The sequence below is a fragment of the Hyla sarda genome, chromosome 1, assembly GCF_029499605.1.
Source record: "Hyla sarda isolate aHylSar1 chromosome 1, aHylSar1.hap1, whole genome shotgun sequence".
Taxonomy (NCBI): Eukaryota; Metazoa; Chordata; class Amphibia; order Anura; family Hylidae; genus Hyla; species Hyla sarda.
Window position 1 is genome coordinate 202,150,530 of NC_079189.1, and position 22,123 is coordinate 202,172,652.

The following is a 22,123-nucleotide window of genomic DNA, read 5'->3' on the forward strand; positions in this document are numbered from 1 at the left end:
CCCATAAACGTACATTTTTCGGTCAAACTATAAAACAAATAACTAAAAAATAACGGCAAAAATGGCACACATGAAAAGATGCTCGGTTAGGAAAAAAGGAGCTATTCTGCCTCTGGTTGAAAACCATAAACCCCCTTGTGTGGTGGACTGGCTGGGGAAAGTGCCTTGGAAGCAATTACTATAATCAAACCGTATCTACATATTCCTCAATCCTCAAGTGTTTATTAAGGACTGCTAAAACAGACTATTGAAATAGCATTGACACTTTATCATTGGCTGATAATCCTGTATAATATTGTAAATTGGTCACTTACACTTCATAATATAAAACCATTACCAGCTGCCACATACATGACATTTATATTAATGATTCTCATTTACAATTTCTTTTGCTTATTTAAAAATAGAATGTGTTCCAGACACTCCATAACACTACAGACAGTTTTAAAGGGGTACTCTGGCCCTAAGACATCTTATCCCCTATCCAAAGGATAGGGGATAAGATGCCTGATCGCGGGGGTCGCATCGCTCCGGGTCTGATGAATCACAATCGCCTGGCCGGAGTATCGCGACGGCCCCGTGATCCTGATTCATTCATCAGACCTGGAGTGATGTTTGCTCTGTAGGCTGATGATAGCGGGGTGCTGCATGAAAGATTGTGGGGGTCCCAGCCACGGGACCCCCGCAATCAGGCATCTTATCCACTATCCTTTGGATAGGGGATAAGATGTCTTCGGGCCAAAGTACCCCTTTAATGGCTCTGTGCAAACTGTGAAACACGTTTTTGTGCTAATGCTATTAGCTAATTCAGCCCTTGAGGGGTACGTTGTGTGCTTGATGCACAAGAAAGAAACTGGCACAAAAGAGCTATTCTCTCCTATAGGGAGTCATCATTTTATGACACTGGGCTATGGTTGACGTGTTCATAGGTGGTCATGGAATTGTGATGGTAAGCAGTCATGGTCACATTATATTTAGAAACTTACCAACGCATTACACAAAGAGAACAGTAATAAAAGTGAACAGAAGTTGTACTATAGAAGCTTAATAATGTTCTACAAACAGGAAAAATTACACAAATGGATAACATTTATAAATAGCTCAGGAGCAACTTTAAGTTTGTATGTTCTTCATTTTTTTTTTTTTTTAAAGGAAGAGACTTTAAGTAAAATGTAAATGGTTTTCACATAGTGGACATGTATGCTATAGACTCAGAATAACATAAATATCTGATGGCTGGATATCCTGCCTTTTGGACCCCGGCATATCAAAATAAAGAGGGTCTCTGGATTTTCTTTTTGCTAGCCAAACCTGTCCCTGCCAGCAGCTGCTTTGAGGAGGGGAATAAATGGTGAGGTAACCATGCATCCAGGAATAGTCAGACCCAGAGGTGGGATTTATGACATATTCACAGGCTTTCTAAGATGGGAAACCCCGTTTTATGTGCCTGTACACTTAGATCACTGACTTCAGCTCATTAACACTTCCAACTACTTAGGGTATAAGAGGAGAATTTGTTTGCCTTTCACTTTTCATGCCTTGTTGTGGAGAAGGGAATGAAAACTCTTAGGAGTTGTTTACATAGTTGTTTTTGATGGAACGTACCCTGGGGAAAACACTTTATTTAATGTCTTGGATCAGATTCTGGTTTGGACTATAAAGAAGAAAAAAAAGGATCCCCCTTGTGCTAAGGGGAGCAGAATCACAATAGCGTACTTATCAGCTGCTGTGTGCTGAAGATTAAGGGTGCGTTCCCACAGGGCGTATACGCAGCGTATTTGACGCTGTGCAAAATGTATGGCAGCAGCGGGAAATACGCTGCGTATCCCTTGCTCACTATACACACAGGGCTTTCCGGCGGCAGCCCTATGTGTGTAGTGAGTTTTGGAGGCGGGGCCGTGTGCCGGCGTGTCTGTGACGGGCGGCTCCGCCTCCAAAACTCACTACACACATAGGGCTGTCGCCGGAAAGTGTGTAGTCTTTTCGAGTCAGTGCTCTCTGCTGCCGCCTCTGTCCATGATCAATTAAGCTCCGCAATGACAGTCCCCCTAACCGATCAGCACCCTCATAATAATATGTATACAGGGGGTCCAATCAGTTTGAATGCCTGCCGGTGGTCCGCTTACCGGCTCTATGCAGGTCCCAGGTCTGATCTGCTCATAGAGTCTGTTGAGTCATGCTCTATCAGCAGATTATGATAACCCATAACAGCATTATTCTGTGTGAGTAATCTAATGATCGCATATAAAAGTCCCCTATGGGCATAGAAAACGTGTGAAGAAATAAAAAAAAAATGTTTTTTTTTTATATAAATAACCCCCTCCCATCTCGATTGATGGGTGCTCTGGTGGTTGGACTACCCAGTCATCAAACATTAACCAACTATCCTGTTGCAATGCTTATTCCTGCTTTTTCCCATCAGCTATGCAGTCTCTACTTGCTCCTCCTCTCATTCAGCTCAGGAGGTTTGGCTTCATGCAGCCTTGCTCTTTAAAGGGGTACTCTGGTGTAAAACAAGTATTTTTTTAATCAACTGGTGCCTAAACGTTATTTTATGTTTCTGTAAAGCTTATGTAAATTACTTCAATATGAAAATCTTTATCCTTCCAAAACTTATCAGCTGCTGTATACTACAGAGGAGATTGTATAGTTATTTTCTGTCTTACCATAGTGGTCTCTGCTGACACCTCTGTCCATGTCAGGAACTGTCCAGAGCAGGAGAGGTTTGTAATGGGGATTTGCTCCTGCTCTGAACAGTTCCTGACATGGACAGATGTGTCAGCAGAGAGCACTGTGGTCAGACTGGAAGGAACTATACAACCTCCTCTGTAGTATACATCAGCTAAGTACTGGAAGGATTAAGATTTATTTTTTTTTTATATAGAAGTGATTTACAAATCTGTTTAACTTTTTGGCACCAGTAGTTTCCCACTGGAGTACCCCTTTTAGCCTGGCCTTCTGAGCTAAGTGTCTGACAGATTGACCAAGAATGACTGTATGTGGCAGGAAAACTTTTGCAATGGCGCTGCTTTCATACGATCACTTCAAACTCCGCATCACAGAATATATTAAATTTAAATAGGTTTTATTGTTGCATTAAAACAAATAAAACACAGGACAGTGTGCAAAACGTGTTTTGGGAATACATTTTCCCTTTTTCAATTGCTTAAGAATAGGCTGTCTCTGCAAAAGTTTTCCTGCCACATACAGTCCAAGAGTATATCCAGCTCACCCCTAATAGATTGCCACTCACGCGCTGCGGACCCAGCCCGGACTAGGCTGTATAATAAATGGCAGAAGAAAAGGATTTCCAGCGCAGCGAAAGCTCAAATGCTAAATTTATTTATTCTGACATAGCAGCACACAGGTAAAATGAACAGCAGTGACGCGTTTCGACCGCCTAGGCGATCTTAGTCATACTGGCACATACAGTCATCTACAATTACCGACCCATCTTGGAAGAGGACTGGTCCTACACTTGCAGGCTGCACCTCGAGATCCAATACGTCTGTACCCCATACGGAGGGGTTACGTGCATGAACCCGAGTATCCAGTCAGGTGAGCACAACACCTACACAAGGGATTCTTGGGACCCATTCCACACAGAATTACGCTAGGCGATGCTCTCCTTTCTTTTTTTCTCTCTCTCCTGAAGATTTAGCTTGACCAAGAAGGAAGAGGGAGCAAACAGAGACTGCAGAACTGCTGGGGGTGACACAAATGAGCAAATGGTAGGAAAACACAACTTCTGGATTGAGAACACTTAAAATCTTTTAAAATACAAGTATGTTATACCATAAAATAACTTTGCGTATGGGATTTATTTACCTTTTAATTTTCCTAGAAATTCCCCTGTAATATAAAACTTCCAGTAGATCTCCCTTAAGCCAAATAATACTATACTGTGAACTCCTTTTTCTAGATCAGCTGTTTGTTGCCTTGCTCGAGAAAAATATTATTATGATGCAATTTATAGAAATGTATAATTTTATGCCATTATTTTAAGTATATATTTTATGTTTAACCCCTTAAGGACCTAGGGCGTATGGATACGCCCTGGCTTTCTGGTACTTAAAGGAGTACTATGATATTGAAACAAATGTCACCATAGAATAGGGTATCTAAATACCTTTAAATAGAGGTGTTGTTCTCCAGAATCAGTCCAGCGGCTCTCCCGTTACAGGCCACGGTATTTTGCTTACTTCCGGGTACTGTACGTCTCAAAGTGACGTCAGAATTGACGCTACCCAGCATTCATAGCGCCTATCCCTCTGCTCTCAAGCCCTCCCTCACTGTAGCTCCCCACCCCTAATAATATTCAGCACTACGCCCCTCTCTGCCTTCTCTACACTCTACTTTATTCGCAAGTTGCTTTGTGAATATAACTGATAGTTACGCCGACGTAACTATCAGTTATATTACTGGACGCCAGTAATCACATGCCCGGTCCGAGGATGCTGCTGAGTGCGCAGGTGCGCGACTCGCAGCATGATAGGAGGGAGGTAAGAGAGGCATTTCCTTAGCCGAGCGAATGCCGGCTGAAGAAACGAGGGGGGTTATGAATATTCAGACGGGGAGCCACCGACTCGGGCTTGTTGGGGCCGGCAGACTGCGGGGAGGATCCCAGAAATTATGACGTTTCGTTACAAAGGTGGCGACAGACGATCAGAACATGCGGAACGACCTTCATAGCTCACAGTCAGAGGATGATCTTCCGGATTACGTGAAAAACAGGGATGCTTGCATGGAAGGTTATAGAGGTAATTTACACTATTGTATAACTTGCTAAATTATTGCTAATGGCAGTTAAATGTTTTGCTTTAGAGTACTCCTTTAAGGACCCAGGACATATCCATACGCCCGTGGGAATTTCGGTCCTGGACCGGGATGCCTGCTGATATCGTTCAGCAAGCATCCCGTGCAAATGGCGAGGGGGGTCATCAGACCCCCCCTGTGTCGGCGATCGCGGCAGATGGTTAGTGAATTCACACTAACTATCTGCCGGGATACGGGTCATACGGCTCACGTGTGACCCGATGACCCGGAGATACAAGGTGATCGGGGGTGTACAATACACCCCCTATGACCCACTGTATCTATGGGGAGGTGGCAATTTCGTCAACCCCCCAGGAGCGCTGCTATTAGCTGGACGATCCTAGGACTGTATCCCCCTTTTCCAGCCCACCGGAGCACCTGAAAGCTGAACTAATTTATGCAGGATAAGTCATCAACTGCCGAGCCGAGAAGTTTGTGACGAATCGATTTACTGTAAGTTCACTCATCTCTAAACTTTATGATGCAAACATAAAGTAGACATATTGTGTATGTGGATCAATGTATAATTTATTTGGAATGTCTATTTTCCTTATATGCAGAGAGCTTCAAAGTAAAAAAAAAAATGCAACATTTTCTATTTTTTCATCAAATTTTGGAATTTTTCACCAAGAAATGAAACAAGTATCGAACAAATTTTACCACTAACATAAAGTAGAATATGTTACGAAAAAACAATCTCGGAATCAGAATAAAAGGTAAAAGCATCTCAGAGTTATTAATGCTTGAAGTGACAGTGGTCAGATGTTCAAAAAATGGCCGGGTCCTTAAGGTATATTTGGGCTGGGTCCTTAAGGGGTTAAAGGTAAAGGAGCTGTCAAAAAGTGCCAAGTTTATTTCTAAGGATAAATTCTACTTACATTGAATGTGTCATCAGAAAATGACCTATTACTTAATCAAAGTTTTTAAGTTAAATAAACTTTGTAAGAATTTTGCGTCATGTCTTTTCCACGTCTGTTCCAAATTTTGCCATTTTTATTCCGGACACTAATCCACACACTTTTTGTAGTGGAAACTTTCCAGCAGTCTCCTTCTTATCAACCCAGGCAGGATTACAGTGAAAGGTGACACCAGTATATAGATAAGACTGGATAAGGCCATTCACAATAGGTGATCATTAGAGCAGAACTTCCCTCCTCCTCTTCCAGCACAATGACCTGCACACAGGGTTGGCTTTAGTGTATTTGAATAGCACATCGCTATGTCCATGGGCTGCTGAATAGCATATCTCTATATTTTGTGCGGAAGACTCAAGATGGCTGCCCTCATAATAACGTAGGAAAAAAAAAACTAATAAAATTCACCATTAGGAAACAGAAACAAACTAAAAAATTAACATTTTAGTGTTTGGCTTTAATCTGTTAAATAAAATTTGTCACCTATATATTTTTTTGCTATGTGTAGGTATATCTCTAAGAATTATCGTCAGTGTAAACAAAAATAAGAAGTATTGTAAGAGATGATATTGGCCCCCAAAGGGCCCTGATCTCAACATAATAGTCTGTCTGGGATTACACGACGAGACAGAAGGATTTGAGAAAGCCTAAATCTGCGATTAGTTCTTCAAGCTGTTTGGAATAACCTCCTTCAAGAAATGTGTGCAAGTTTACCTAGAAGAATCAATGCTGTTTTGAAGAAAAGGGACGGGCTCGTCAAATATTGATTTGATTTAGATTTCTCGTCTGTTCATTCACTTTGTGTTTTATTAACTGATAAAAATAAGCTATTAACATTTCTATTGTTGAAAGCCTTCCTACTTTACTGCATTTTTCCCAAACCTGAATGAAATTTTTCCTATATATTCACCAAGGTACCTGTCAGATCACTATATATTTCCCTATGGCCCCTTTCACACGGTTTTGCTCCCTGACAAGAACGGCCGTTAAAATCTCTTTTTTTGTGTGACTTTAATGGCAGTTCTTGTGATGAGGAGCAATGGACAACAACGCGTCCCGACAGCTCCCAGTTACTATTATGGGGGTCGCCAGGTGCCGTTGTTTTTTGACAGGAATAGCGGGAGAAAAAGACGGCGCTTGCAGTAATTTTTCTCCCGCTATTATCCCCGGCTTCCCCGACTGCCGTCACACTGCCAAGTCATAACGGCAGTGTGAAATAAGCCTAAGATACCTGTTATATGTAGCTACCAGGTTTTAGGAAGCAGACCATAGCTGCTGAGAACTTTAGTAAAGTCTGTTTTTGGGAAAAGTTTTAAAAAACAATTCATGAAATCAAAGGCAGGTTGACAGGTTGGTCTTTCATTCCCTTGTTGGTCAATTCCAGGATTTGACTGTGGTGAAAATTACCACAGACGGGAGAGAGCTGGTTACTGGGCTTTAAGACAATGGCCCTCATTTATTATTGCAAACCCGACAAGTTTTGTCGGGTTGTGCGCCAAAATTCTGTCGCATTGCGCCAGAAATTCTGTCTACGCCAGAATTTGTGACAGCATTTGCACCAGAATTGAAAAAACCCAGACTAACTCTCCATTTTGCCAAGAAAACCTGAAAAAGGGGCGTGGCGCCGGGAAAAATGGGCATGGTTTCCGAAAAGGGGCGTGTTCCCGAAATTTTTACAGAAAAACAACATAACTTACTAAGGTTTCCACAGAAAATGTGGTGGATTTCAGCTGAGGAAAACCCTACAGATCAGAGCATGTGTAAAAAAAGGAAAATGTAGGGAAAAGTGCAAAATGTAGGGAAACCTTAGTAAATACCGTGGAAAATAAATTGTAGGGAATTAAAACCCACAAAGAAACCTACACAACACTCTTAGTAAATGAGGGCCAATGTCTGCAACCTCAAATGGAACATTTTGACTTTTGTGAATAACACATTTGATGACTGTTTTGTTTGATGGCTTGTAGTAATACATAGCACTTAAGCAAGCAGGAATTTATAATGTATTTTTGCCATAGTGTAAAGGCAGAATTTTTGCTGAAAAATAAAAACAGGAGAAGCCTATTTCTTTTTCTGACTGCTATGGATCTATGGATCTAATCTCCCAATATTATATACAGGCGTACACAAAATTTAGGCACTGACAATTTTCATGATTTTTATTTATAAATAATTGAGGATTTGGATCAGCTATTTAATTTGGAGTTATCAAATATCTGAAAGATACAATAATATTTCAGAATTGAAATGAGGTTTATTGGATGAACATAAAATGTACAATCTGCATCAAAACAAAAGTAGACAGGTGTATAAATTTGGGAACCCAAACATAACCCATGAATATCTAGTTGAGCCTCCTTTAGCAGAAATAACAGCCTCTAGGCCTCTTCCTATAGCCTGTAATGAGGGTCTGGATTATGGATGAAGGAATATTGAACCATTCCTCCTTTCATCCAGTTCAGATAGGTGCCGAGCATGGCCAGCCCGCTTCACATCACACCACAGATTTTCAATGATATCTAGGTCTGGGGACTGGGATGGCCATTCAAAAACATTGGACTTGTTCCTCTGTAAAAATGCTAAAGATTTTGAGCTATGTTTTGGGTCGTTGTTTTGTTGAAATACCCACCGTAATTTCAACGTTGTGACTGATTCCTCTACATTATTCTCAAGTATCTGCAGATATTGAGTGGAATCCATGCCCCACAGCATAAGGGAACCTCCATCAAATTTTGCTGTGGGCAGCAAGTGTTTGTCTTGGAACGCTGTGTTCTTTTGACTCCATGCATAATGTCCCTTGTTATGACCAAATAACTTTGCTTCATCAGTCTACGGCACCTCCTTCCAAAATGAAGCTGGCTTGTCCAAATGTGCGTTTGCATAACTGATGATCCAAATTGCTGATCCAAACACCCATTTCATTTTTAAATGAAACTCATGGAAATATTCAGGGGTGCCTAAACTTTAGCATGAGAGTGTATATATCTGTACATAGTGAAACCACTACATTATAATAGTTCTGTGGACCATTCTTTTCAATACAGCAAGCAGGTTCAACATTAAAGCATAAACTTTAAGGAAACAGAGTTGCGTTGTATTTAAATGTTTACTCTACCGTATACTGGACAGACTAGGGCAGCAGACACTTTCCTGTTTGGAGCCAGTGATACACAGAGCACATTTGGTGTGTTCCCTACTACATAGTTTCTGTTGAAATCCTTAGAGGAATTTTTAACACCTTGTTAATAAGTTGGTTATGACTAGACGCTGCAGTCTTTCAGTAACTCCTATTCTACCATCAGTAATGTGGGTACCGGTGATAAATTTCTACAAGGCACACCATTTCTGGTAATTCTCCCTAATTAACACCAGACCACTAATATATTGGACCTATGTGTTTCTGATAGAAACAAGATTTTGTCAGAGTTGCAGAAAATTAGCTACTAATAGAAAACGGAGCTAAATTTAACTTTAATATATCACTTGTGAGCACCCTCCCCCAATTACTGCCTATTTGGGGAAATAGGAGAGGGGCATGTAAAACAGCAATATACTCAGTATTTCAGAGGTAAGATTAAAGCATCTGATCAGTCTTGTAAGTAATTAGATTTTCTTAAGCAGTAAGTAACCGCAGTCTCAAGTCTCAGTTTGCGCTTTGATTTCCTGTGACGCCCAAGATTGACACAACTTAAGAACTTGCCACATAAATGTCATTGTAACACAAAGAGCTCCCTCAAGTTACAATATTAATTGGTTCCAGGACGACCATTGTATGTTGAGACCATAACTCTATGAAACCTGGTAATTGGTTCTGAAGCCACCAAAATGTTATCCAAAAAATGGTAAAAGTGAGGATTAAAGAAACATAAGTAGATAACTAATACAGATAAAGCAAATCCTTACATATGAAAGTAAGAAAGAGCTGCTGGAAGCTGTAAATCACTATGTAAAGGATATAAGCATATTCTGGCTCATAGCAGAAAACACATAGGTTACATTTCACTAATAAGCAAGCACAGACAGAATACAAGTGGAGCCATAAATTGTTCAGCTATAGGGCTGTAGACTACACAGATAAGGATGAGAAAATTGGTGTGCTTGAGCTACTTGGTTTTCCCTTCTTTTCAGAATGCCCAATGGCCTTAGAAGTCCAATACCAGTAATGGTGATCTCCTCAGGGAGAAATCTTACCCTTTACCTCCTTCCCTCCCCTTTTTGAAAGCTTGTTACCTGGGTTACAGAAGAGGAAAGGAGCGTGAATATCTGGAGAAGCTATATTTACTAAATGAATGTATTAGCAAAAATATTTAACTTTTTCCCTGTACCCTACAAGTTTAACTACATTAGTTGAGATGGGAATACCCCTTTAAGGGCGCAGCCGGCATTGATTGGGCGAAGTGATCCAGCACAGCACAGTAGACTTAGGGAGAAAGTGAACACAAGGTGAGTGAGGGCAAGCTCAGTGCTTGCCTCAGACATGCCTCTTACTGAGCAGTGGATGTCAGAACGAGTGAGCAGTAAAACAAAGGGATTTGTGAGCTAAATACAAAAGCTAGAGACACATAAAACATACGAAATAATATATTTTTTTCTCTGATATGACCGGTATGCTTTAACTTGTTAGTTGCCCTAAAGAAGACTTTTCTTCTGCCCAAGACAACCAGGAGTGCAGATAATTACCCACCTTTCTGATGTAGATCACCAAGGGTCCTGGAAGCAACACCTTCTCTGCCCTAAAACCCAGGAATGTTATAAACCCCTCAACTACCCTTAAAGGCGTTCTCCGGTGCTTACAAATCTTTTCCCCTATCCAAATGATAGGGGATAAGATGCCTGATTGCGGGAGTCCCGCCGCTGGGGACCCCCGGGATCATGCACGCGGCACCCCGTTTGTATTCAGTCCCCGGAGCGTGTTCGCTCCGGGACTGATTACAGGCAAACACGGGGCCGGCGCCGCGTGACGTCACGCTCCATCCCTCAATGCAAGCCTACGGGAGGGGGTGTGATAGATGTCATGCCCCCTCCCGTAGGCTTGAATTGAGAGGCGGGGCGTGACGTCACACAGGGGCGGAGGAGTGACACGCCGCTGGCCCGGTGGTCACTTGTAATCAGTCCTGGAGCGAACACACTCCGGGGACTGAATACAAAGGGGGTGCCGCATGCATGATCCCGGGGGTCCCCAGTGGCGGGACTCCCGCGATCAAGCATCTTATCACCTATCCTTTGGATAGGGGAAAAGATGTGTAAGCACCGGAGAACCCCTTTAATAAATATACCTAATTGTCTGTTGTGCTGCAATGTACACTTTGTACATGCTGATTTGGATTTCCTGGTGTAAGGGGGGGGGGGGGGGTGAACAAGGCCAAGGTCCCTTAAACTCTCATTGGGTACACTACTTAAATGTTCATGAAGGGCTAAAAATAACCCAGGGTGGTGGCATCTGGACCCAACAAAGTAAGGCAGTAAGTATAGAGTTCTGAAACTAGAGATCTGGTGTCTAACACAAAAGATTGGTGTTTCCTATAGATGCAGGGTGGTAGCGAGGAAGGGGTGGCTCAAGCCCAGTGCTCAAAGGGGTACTCTGGTGGAATTATTATTTTTTTTTTAATTAACTGGTGCCAGAAAGTTAAACATATTTGTAAATTACTTCTATTTAAGAATCTTAATCCTTTCAGTACTTATTAGTTGCTGTATACTACAGAGGAAGCCTCTGTCCATGTAAGGAACTTTCCAGACTAGGAGCAAGCCCCCATAGAAGACTCTCCTAGGACTGTATCCACCTTTTCCAGCGCACCAGAGCACCTGAAAGTTGAACTAATATAAGTCTGCAACCGCAGAGCTGAGAAGTTCGCGATGATTTGTATTACTGTAACTTCGCTCATCTCTAGCCACTGCTATTAGGGAATACCATTACCATGAAGAGGTGTATTTAGTCTGCAGCAGTGTTTAGGTAGGTGGCACATGTCAACTTAACCTTTATATGACTGCCGGGACCCAAGAACATTGCAGCACTACCAAGTCTTCAGTTGCAGAAAAACCAAATGCTTTTGAACAGTATTTCGTAAGTACCCCTTTGTAAGTATACTTGTCTAGCATGGGGTGAATTGTTGTTTTTTTCTGGATTATCTGCTTCTGAGAAGGTAAATCATGGTTAAAATGTAAGAAATAGATTGAAATACAGTGATCCCTTGACCTTACGATGGCCCTGACATACGATAATTTCAACATACGATGGCCTCTCAGAGGCCATTGCATGTTGAAGGTAGCATCAACATACAATGCTTTTTTTAGGTCTGGGCCATCGCATAAACGGCTATCCGGCAGCGCAGACAGCTTCAGCAGCTGCTGCCGGATAGCCGTTTAAGGTGCTACGTGTGGTCTGAGTGTTACTCACTTGTACCTGGCTTTCCGGACCGTCCTCTTCGGGCTCCGCTGCATGGCCATCGCTCTCCTTCGTCGTCATCACGTTGCCGCACACGTCGTTCCGTCATCCAATAGGAGCGGCGTGCATAGAGACATGATGACAGCAATGGAGAGCGACGATCCAGGGCGACGGTGACGGTCCGGCGCAGTGAGGACACCCTGGGGACTTTATGAAAGCGACGATCCAGGGCAGCGGTGATGGTCCGGAGCGGCGGGGACACGCGAGTATAACTTTCTGTATTACTGTACTGTATTACTATTGGAGGGATCCCTCAACATACTGTACTGAAATATAATTTTTTCTATATTTAGCAAAGTCAGGAATAAATGCACTTGTGTTGTTAAAGATGCACCTGCCAACTTTACATAACAAAATAAATAAGGACATTGGGGAAGATTTATCAAAACCTGTTCTGAGGAAAAGTAGCTGAGTTGCCCATAGCAAACAATCAGATCGCTTCTTTCATTTTCCAGAGGCCTATTCAACAATTGAAAAAAGCAATCTGATGCGTTGCTATGGGCAACTCAGCAACTTTTCCTCAGAACAGGTTTTAATAAATCTTCCCCATTTTTCTTACTGTGCAAATGGTAGGCAACAGAAGTTACTAGTGATTCAGAAAAATTCTGGTCCACATTTACAAATTCTGACTGTGTTGCGTCTGCTTTTGCAACAAAACTGTAGAAAACGTTTCCATGTGTCAAAAAAGAAACCCGACACACTGCATTTTTAACCCAATAAAGTGGGCGAGTCCAAAACCCAACAGCATTAGATAGATATGGGCGCACACTTCTACATGATATACATTAATGTATTGCTTCTCATTTCAACAACATCAGATAGCCAGTATATACTTTGATCAAACCGTATAGCTTACTTGCCACTTTACCGCCATCTAATTAAAGTGGCTCCATAACTTAAATGGTGTGGCACTGCCTCCAAAACACCAGTGCTAATATGGGAGCAACCCAGTGGTCCAGCAGCCCCACTAATGTCAGACCTAACTCCCTGGCTCTAGGCAATGCCATCCCACAGACACAATGCCGCAGCATTAGCCCCATGCCAGTGTGACCAGACCACTAACCTCACCTCATGTGCTCTCTGCCAGTAGACTGGGAGAAACTAGGTATTAACCCTTATATATAAAAAATTATGAATTAGTGGTTTGTTTTATTAAACTTCATTGGAGTGCAATGCACCACTTTTTATCAGTGTGCCACATTAGTAAATCTGGTGAACAAAACCCAGTTAGATAAAAGTGATGCAAACACTTCTTTTATATGTACGTGTCCATTTGAGAAGGTGTTAGGGCTAATTATAAATTATAGGCCAGTTCTTAAAGGGCTAAATAAAAGAAGAAGTGTTTTTTTACATCCTGACAAATATGAATGTGATGGTGGTCTTGCAAGGGAAAGAACATGTGCCCAGTCACCTTCTGGAGTACATCTGTGATTGAAAGCCACCCTCCAGTATTAACAGTTGGGATTAGAGAAAACAACGATCCTGGGCTTCAATACAGGACCCCAAAGCAGCCAACATTTTATTAAACAGTGACTAGATTGCTATGTTTTAGGCTGGCCGCTGGCACTATTGTATACATTTTTTTTAAGGGATTTTCATAGATTTTTACTATGTTTTGTTTTCAGTAAACATGCAATGCTGCCACTACTGATCTTAAGAAAATGGCACCAAGTTATGTGTTCTTCTAATGACAATAAAACCAACATTTCCAGATCTGTTTGAATACATGCAAAGAAAACAAGTGCGGTTGTTCCACAAAGCTTTTAATGAGATAATGTGCACTTAAAAACACCAATTCAGATTTAATGAAGACCATCACTGACACCAAAAGTTCAAATCAAGTACAGACACAGGGAAATAGGGGCATAAATGAGTGGAGATGTGTGTATAAAGATATATCTATATATACACACACAAGATGATGGCGCAGCACTCTCCTATAGTGAAAAAGAAAATGCATTGGCTCACATCACAGCAACGTTTCTGTCCTCTCACAGGACCATTTTCAAGCTAGCTAGAAAATGGTCCTGTGAGAGGACAGAAACGTTGCTGTGATGTGAGCCAATACATTTTTAGATTTTTTCACTATGGGAGAGCGCTGCGCCATCATCCTGTGTATATACTAAATGGACTTTGATCGACTGGGATGCTGGCACCACTAGGAGAGCGATAAGAAGTGCTGCAAGTTTTTTTGTCTCTCTCATATATATATATATATATATATATATATATATATAAAAATATATATATAAACACATATATATATATATATATATATATATATATATATATATATATATATATAAATATACACAACAGTATTTCAGTCTTAGAGATTTAGAAATAAATATAATTTTTTTCAAGATGCTGTAGCAATATCACCCTTACATTAAAGGGATTGCCTAGGAATAAAATAAAAAAAAATAAAAAACGTATACATGGCTGGGCGTAAAAAACTAACAAAAAACCACCTTTACTCATTTCATGTCAATGCTCCCCACAGCTTCCTTCTTCCAGATGACGTTATCTTGGCAGGAAATTCCCCACTCAGCCAATTTAGGCAGAACAGTTGTCCAATCTCATCCAGTCATTGACTGAGCGGTTACTTCTTGCTGTAACAACATGTCATCCAGAAGAATGAAGTAGTAGAGGTGAGGAACTGGTATCGTAAGAATTGGTGCAGCAGCTGCGAAAGAAGGGTCAGATGAGTATAGGCCGTTTTTGTTTTTACACCCCTTTAAAGACTGTCTGTACTTTCAATTAGGTATATATAATAACAGTTACATTCTGGGAAGGAGGTCTGGGAAAGGAATCCTATAGTGAATATAGATTCATAGGTGGCTAGGAAGGCACTGTTTAAAAACACTACAAAGCAGCAACTGAAAAAAAGGGGGACAATTCAGAGAGAGGCAAATTCACTACATGGAATACTTTGTTCAATGCATTCTGCCTTTTTAAAATGCTAAAATATATTAGAAGTTTTCTTCTTCACACAATTGACTCCAGGTTTTATGTCCTAAACATTACAAATAACATTCTATAGCACTATGCATGTGTACCCTACATAAATAGCCTAGGCAATGACGTAAGGCAAAGGCAGTATAAACATGGTGAAGAATTCGGCCATGTTTACACGATTGAATTTCCCAGCAAAATCCAGAAAAATTATTCTCGGAAATTCTGCTGCAACAGAGCCCCATTGGTTTCAATGGGATTCTGCTGCACAGGGCACATAGGATTTGGAATTTCCATAAACATGTTCATTCTTTCAGCAGAATCCACTTGGTAATGCATTCCAGTCTAAGGAGATGGTGCATTTCTGAACGATACTACTGCCAGCAGAACATGCAGAATGTCGGTCTGTGTTTTCCAGGCGGACATTCCGTAAATTTTCTGTTGTGTGGACATAGCCTTAGAGTAGTTTATTTGTGAAATAGGAAATTTCTGTTATACATGCTACCTTAATATGTGTGCATGAAAATGAGATCTGTATAGTGAATTTCTATCACTTTGTTTTCTGAAATTTACAGTTTGTTTGTTTTTGCGTAAATTTGGTCATATTATATAATTGGTTGAAATAATATTTATGTTTGTTGTATTTTACTAATACAAGAAATTAAAAAGGGACAGTTTCATTAGTAAAAGTGAAATATTTCTAGAACAAAAATATTGTAGTTATTTTTTCCAGAACTATTGCGGTTAATACATTGCTCAATAGGTGTCAGTACTACAGGCTGCAGTTCAGACTATTAAAAAATATATTGTTTAGGTTCCTGAAAATGCAGCAAACCTTACTCTACAGTAAGGCATATTTGTTGCTGAATTTGATTTCATAATAAAGTTAACTGGGCAACACTGTTCTGTATGAACATACCCTAAAGCATACTTTTTTTTGCTGCAGAATAGGAAACTCCTTCCATAAATGCCTAACATAAAATTTACATAATGCAAAAGACATTTAGGTTTATAAAAATGTTCAATAAACCTCGAATTTTTCGGTGGAAAACTATTTTTTTCAAATCAACTGGTGTCAGAAAGTTAAAAAGATTTGCAACGTCCTTCTATAAAAAAAAAATCTTTACCCTTCAGCTGCTGTATGTTCCAGAGGAAATTGTATAGTTATTTTCTGTCTGACAACAGTGCTCTTTGCTGACACCTCTGTCCGTGTCAGGAACTGTCCAGAGCAGGATAGGTTTGCTATGGGGATTTGCTCATGCTCTGGACAGTTTGTGACATGAACAGAGGTGTTGGCAGAGAGCACTGTGATCAGACAAACTCAACTTCCTCTGGAGCATAAGCAGCTGATAAGTACTGGAAGGATTAAGATTTTACATAGAAGTAATTTACATATCTGTGTAACTTTCTGGAACCTATAAGATATCTCTAGGCTGGGATTACACACAACTTTTGGGGCCAACAAAAACTACAGCCTCATTTTTACCTCCCAAGTTTTTGTGGCTCTCTTCCAAAAACTTGTGTGTATTATTAGTACAGGTCTTTCTTTGGCAATTTATCCCCTGCATTTTTTTTCCACGACATGTCAAGTGATTCAAGCATTTCTGTTGAGGACAGTTTGCGGGGAAAATGCCTGAAAAAAACAATTAAAAAAGATAGAGCGTCTTTATGCTTCCACAGAAGTCTATTGGAGAAATGCATGTGTGCTGCAATTTAGGAAAACAGACATGACAAAGGTTTTGACTGGAGAAGCGTGCGGTAGCTTCTCGGCTTGCAGCGATCTCTGTACTACAGCCTCATTATAAATCTATGGGTCCAGAGAAGCTAGACAGAGATCTCTGGTTAGTGAAGCATGCTACTGTGCGCTTCTCCTTACACGTTCTCCAGATCGGTAGGGGTCTTTGTGACATCTATGTCAATTTTATTTTTTATTGACAGGTACATATTAAGGATAATTACTAAGTGAATATTTCTTGTTTTATGAAATTCCTAAATAAATAAAAAAAATTACAGATAAACCCCTCCCCCCCCCCCAAAAAAAAAAAACCTTTATAGAGATCCTTCAATAAGCTATTAACTGTATAATACAAAGAAACTTTGAGAAATCACTCCTTATCAATCCTTGTTTTATTTATGTTTGTAAATATTTTAAAAGGTTACAAATATATAAAATTAATATTTAAGAAATATGTTGTCAATCCACTTTCTCCTCATCGGTGATTTAATGTGCAGATTCAGAATATATAATTATTATATACTGGGAGGCCAATAAATGTCAACCAGCTTGCAAAATCTAGTATTTCAAGATACAATGGGGGAGATTTATCAAAACCCGTGTAGAGGAAGAGCACAGATGCCCATAGCAACCAATCAGATAGGGGCTTTGATTTTTCAGAGACCTGAAGCAATCTCATAGGTTGCTATTGGCAACTGCAGCACTCTTACTCTACACAGGTTTTGATGAATCTCACCAAATATATTCACAAACTATCTTCTGTTCACTCACGTGTTCAATTGCTCCCCCATCATTATCCCATAAATGTTTGCACTGTGGCCTCTCTACTTAGCTACTAGTGCAAACCCTTAAAGTGTACATGCCATTTAAAATGTGTTTGATATGCTACAGAGACATGTCAATACTGAGACCGTCACAGATCAGAAGATGGAGTGGGGAGAAGAGTGTTTCACTCCCAGGCTAGCATGATCTCCATCCTGTGGCCCCATTATACATCTATGGGGCCATTCAAAGTAGCTGGAAGGAGATCGCTGCAAGAAGAGGAGTGAAGTGCGCTGCTGTGTGCTTCTCCCTGCTCATTCTCTTGGTCGGTGAAGGTCTCAGCATTAAGACCCCAACAGTTCAAAACTTTGACCTGTCTCTGGGACATGCCAGGAGTTTTTCTAAATGACAGGTACACTTTAAATATACCATCAGCTTTTAAAAGCATTTTTTATATCCTTGTTTGTATAAACAATGGTCGTGTCTATGTGCTGCCTACTAAGAAAGGATGACTAATCTTATATACTACTATCCTATAAAAAAAAATGAACCATTATCAACTAAAAAGTGTGAAAATAAATTACTTCAATTAGCATGATCTTACACAACAATAATAAAAGCTAAGACTATACTAGTAGGATGATGTTTTTGGATGGGTCTCACACAGAGGCATAGGGTGAGGACTTTAAGCAGTATTAAGAATTCATATATATATATCATAGACTTTAGTTTGTCTTGTTCTTGCAAAAACAGCAAACCTGTACTGAATATGTAATATGTAAGAACTCAGTAGATACTAGTTATCTTCCTTTTGAGGTAATATCTGATGAATATACACATATATTTTCTAAGTATGCCAACATTTTATTTTGCACAGTAAGTATATGCGCAAAAAAATTGCGCCCTTTAAAAATAGACAGCTTTGGCAAAAGTGACTGTTAAATGCAGTGCTTTATTCTTGACTATGCAGTGGACAAGATTTATTAACTGCACCTTTTTTAAAGAGGCACAAAAATAATGCGCACATGTTAATAAAATGCAAATTCATACCACTTCTGCCTTGCCTTAGAAAAGTGACATCCTACAGCAAGTTCTGTGGGATATTTCCGCTATTCCAACTATGCTGAAAAAACGTCATCCTGACCAAGCCTCTGCCTTTAGGAGGCTGTGTTACAGGGAAATTAATATCGGAAAACCAGTTGATGTATTAATATATATCATGCCATTATATATTTATTTTCATACATAATCACAGATACACACAGTGCTAAAGTGGTGAAAGGACGACACTCAGGGGTGTCTGCAATGGTTGTAAGTTTTTTTTTAGTGTTATTGCATTAAGCAGGACATTAAGCATGTATCCCATATATATTAAAGTAGTCCCACCACTTTACCACTTTTTCTGACACCAACATTTTTGTTTAAGGTGCCAGAAATTCTATGCCTAAAGGATCCAGATATTTACTGTATTGTTCAGATTACTAAGCATACGTTTTTTTTGTCATAAAAACTGTGTAGCAGTCCCCTGGTGTGTCTATTACTTAAAAATCATGCAGCAGAAACAAGGAGAATCTGAGCGCCATGTTTACCTAAGGTTCATGCTGTGCAGCTGTGGAGAAGCAATGTACTGTACAGTGTGCACAGAATCTGAGCTATCTTCTTACTGAACAGTCACGTATTACGCGCAGGCTGTAAAATCTGACTTTTCAGTGAGCAAATAACAGACTTGTACACACACACAGAGTGTCTGCGCTGCCAAGACCCTAGCCATAAAAAACAATTGTATACAAGGCTTGTGACTGCTCTACCCGGACCTTGTCGCCACATGCCCCATGTTTACAACAGAAGATGCCAGGACACCATCCTTCTCTATGCACTGACCGGCAGTAGCTCCTGCCTCTGCACTCCTTTTCTGGTTGGCACTGTACCTGGTACTGTAATGTGATAGGGCACTGTGAATGGCAGTATGATGGCTTTGATATAATGATGACTTTGATATAATACTGTGTGTGCAACATATTAAATAAAAATTGCCCATAGAAAATTTACATCACAAATAGTTTTAGCCTTTTTTAACTTCTTTTTATGACTAATTATCTTATGGTCTAGTGGATCCTAAAATAAAGTAAATATATTAAATCTGATACTGTATGTGACTATATTATTTGAGAAATATCATCATACATTAAGCATTTTAGATCAGCCCTCCCATGTCTCCTATGCTCCCCTGTCTTATAGAGAAGGAGATGTTGTGCTAATGGATTTATTGTTTTCTAGGTTCTTATTGTTTATTTCCTTGCAAAAAAGTTCCATGCAGCAATTATTAGGTTTTTATATCAAAATAATTGGCCACAATTTGGAAATTGATGTGTTAACGGTCAAACTGGATAGACCTGTTCCTTTTTTAGGGTTACAAACTACAGTATGTAATTTAGACTACACCAGATTTATCAAAGGGTTATTTGAAATATCTGTTGCATTCTTAGAACTGTCTAGTCTAAGTTTATACTATTAATTGGAGAATACTGACCAAAAATCTTGACGTATGGTTTATGCATCTTAATCTACTGTACTATTAAATAAACCACACCCTGAGACTGTGCCCCTTTGTCAGACACTGGGAAAAGTGTCGAAAGCTCATTATGAATGTACAAGTTATGTATGATAAAGTAAATCTGCCCTACTGAGTCTATAAACTCTAACTTATATATCCTAAAGCTCAGCCTCTCTGACAGATCTGTTTTAAAGGGTTTAATCAGACATGTTAAAATGTATAATAAAGTCTATTTTAGTATTAAAAGTGTTTTAAATATAAAAAAAAAGTTAAATTCCAATATTTACAGGTAATTAAATTCCTGTATGAAATTTCAATTTCCCTTTTACCAAATTCAAGCAACTGTCATAAGAAATTACATTCAAAAACTTACAAAATATAAAATTACCTGAAAAGACATTTGGCAAAGGTATATTTGCAAGGATGCATGTACAAGAAAGTATTTCACCCCATCACTGTACAGAGACCCATATAAATTAATGCATGGCTATATTTTAAAGACGCACTCCCAGCAAAAGGCATATTTTGGGGCCCATGAGCCACCTCTCTAATGTACAATGCAATGTAGTTAGTTTCTTTACTGATGTCTTTATCCGCTAGGTGTTGGCGCTGTTCTGGTCCTGACATGGTTCATGTGATCAGCAAATATGAAACCTGCAAAAAGTTATATTTGCAAGAGAAGTCACCATCTTTATAACTTAAATGAGAAGCAAACCAATTCAATAGGAAGTGTGCACACGAATACTTGCAAGTTCCCGTAGAAGGAGTACCGATCACGTGATCACAGTCAGGACCAGGTTTGAGACAATAAACAGGCACCAATAAAGAAACTAAATATACTACATCATACACAATAGAGGTGGCTAACAGGCCATCTCTCAACATAACACTTTTGCGGGGAGTGTTTCTTTAAAGGGTTTATCCAGGATTAGAAAAACATGGCTGCTTTCTTCCAGAAACGGCACACCCTTGTCCTTAGTTTGTGTGCGGAATTGCAGCTAAGTTCCATTGTAGTAAATGTCTCTGAGTTGAAATAACACATACAACCTGGGGACAGGTATAGCAATGTTTTTGTAAGAAAACATGTTTTTTTTAATTCAGGATAACCCCTTTAAGGAAACTCATACTGATTGTACTAGATAATCTTGCATACGTCCAAGTTGTGTCTAAAATATAGACTTTTTTTATACAATGTATTACATATATGAAGAAGAGCAGTCTATTAAATCATCAATAATTATAATGGCTATATCAATTTGTCATAGTAGTTTGTGGCGATAAGGCACATTTAGGTGTGGAAAGCCTTCAAATGTTAACAGCATGAGCGTGCTTCTTGCAAAGTGGTTTATCCTTCTTTGAAAAGAATGTCTGGCCCTCCAAACTTTCACAACACACCTGGCAAAAGAAGATGACAACAACTCAGTACACACATACTATTATAGTTCTTACATATCTGCTAGTGTAATTTGTAGAACTACTATACTGAAACTATAGAAAGCATGATTGGTGTATGCCTATTTCTATGTTTTTATATATATGTCAATATGTTTGTGTGTATGTTGTGAATCGTTATTGCAGTATATTTTGTATGGAGGTAGCATTTGCATAAGGAATAGTTTTATTGTATCATAACTTTATTGGGTGCATTTTGGCACAGTGGCTAAAAAGGCTCTAAAACTGTTAATAAAAGTAGGGTCAAACGTAGCACATCCACAGCAGGTCTTCAGCAGCTTAAAATAAATTCCACAAGCAGAATTTCTGCAGTGAAAAATCTGCAAGCGGAACCTATTGACATTAATGGGTAGCAACATAATCCGCTTGTTGATTTTCAGCTGCAGAAATTCTACAAGCAGAATTTCAGCTGTGGGAAACACATTGCAGATGTGCTACGCATGACCTTTTAATGTGGTGCAAGCCATGTCAGAAAGTTTATTTTTTTGGCATGA

The 22,123-nt window shown here is 39.7% G+C and overlaps 1 protein-coding gene across 1 annotated transcript in view; it reads right to left on the reverse strand.

Annotated features, from left to right (window-relative positions):
• Window positions 1–17,176: 17,176 nt before the first annotated feature.
• The window catches only part of PDLIM5 (PDZ and LIM domain 5), a 194,103-nt gene continuing 189,156 nt past the window's right edge, over window positions 17,177–22,123 (reverse strand). Inside the window, exon 21 of the mRNA XM_056567402.1 lies at window positions 17,177–21,572. Within this exon, the coding sequence (XP_056423377.1) occupies window positions 21,483–21,572 (90 nt within the window). The 3' untranslated portion in view covers window positions 17,177–21,482. The remainder of the gene's footprint in view (window positions 21,573–22,123) is intronic.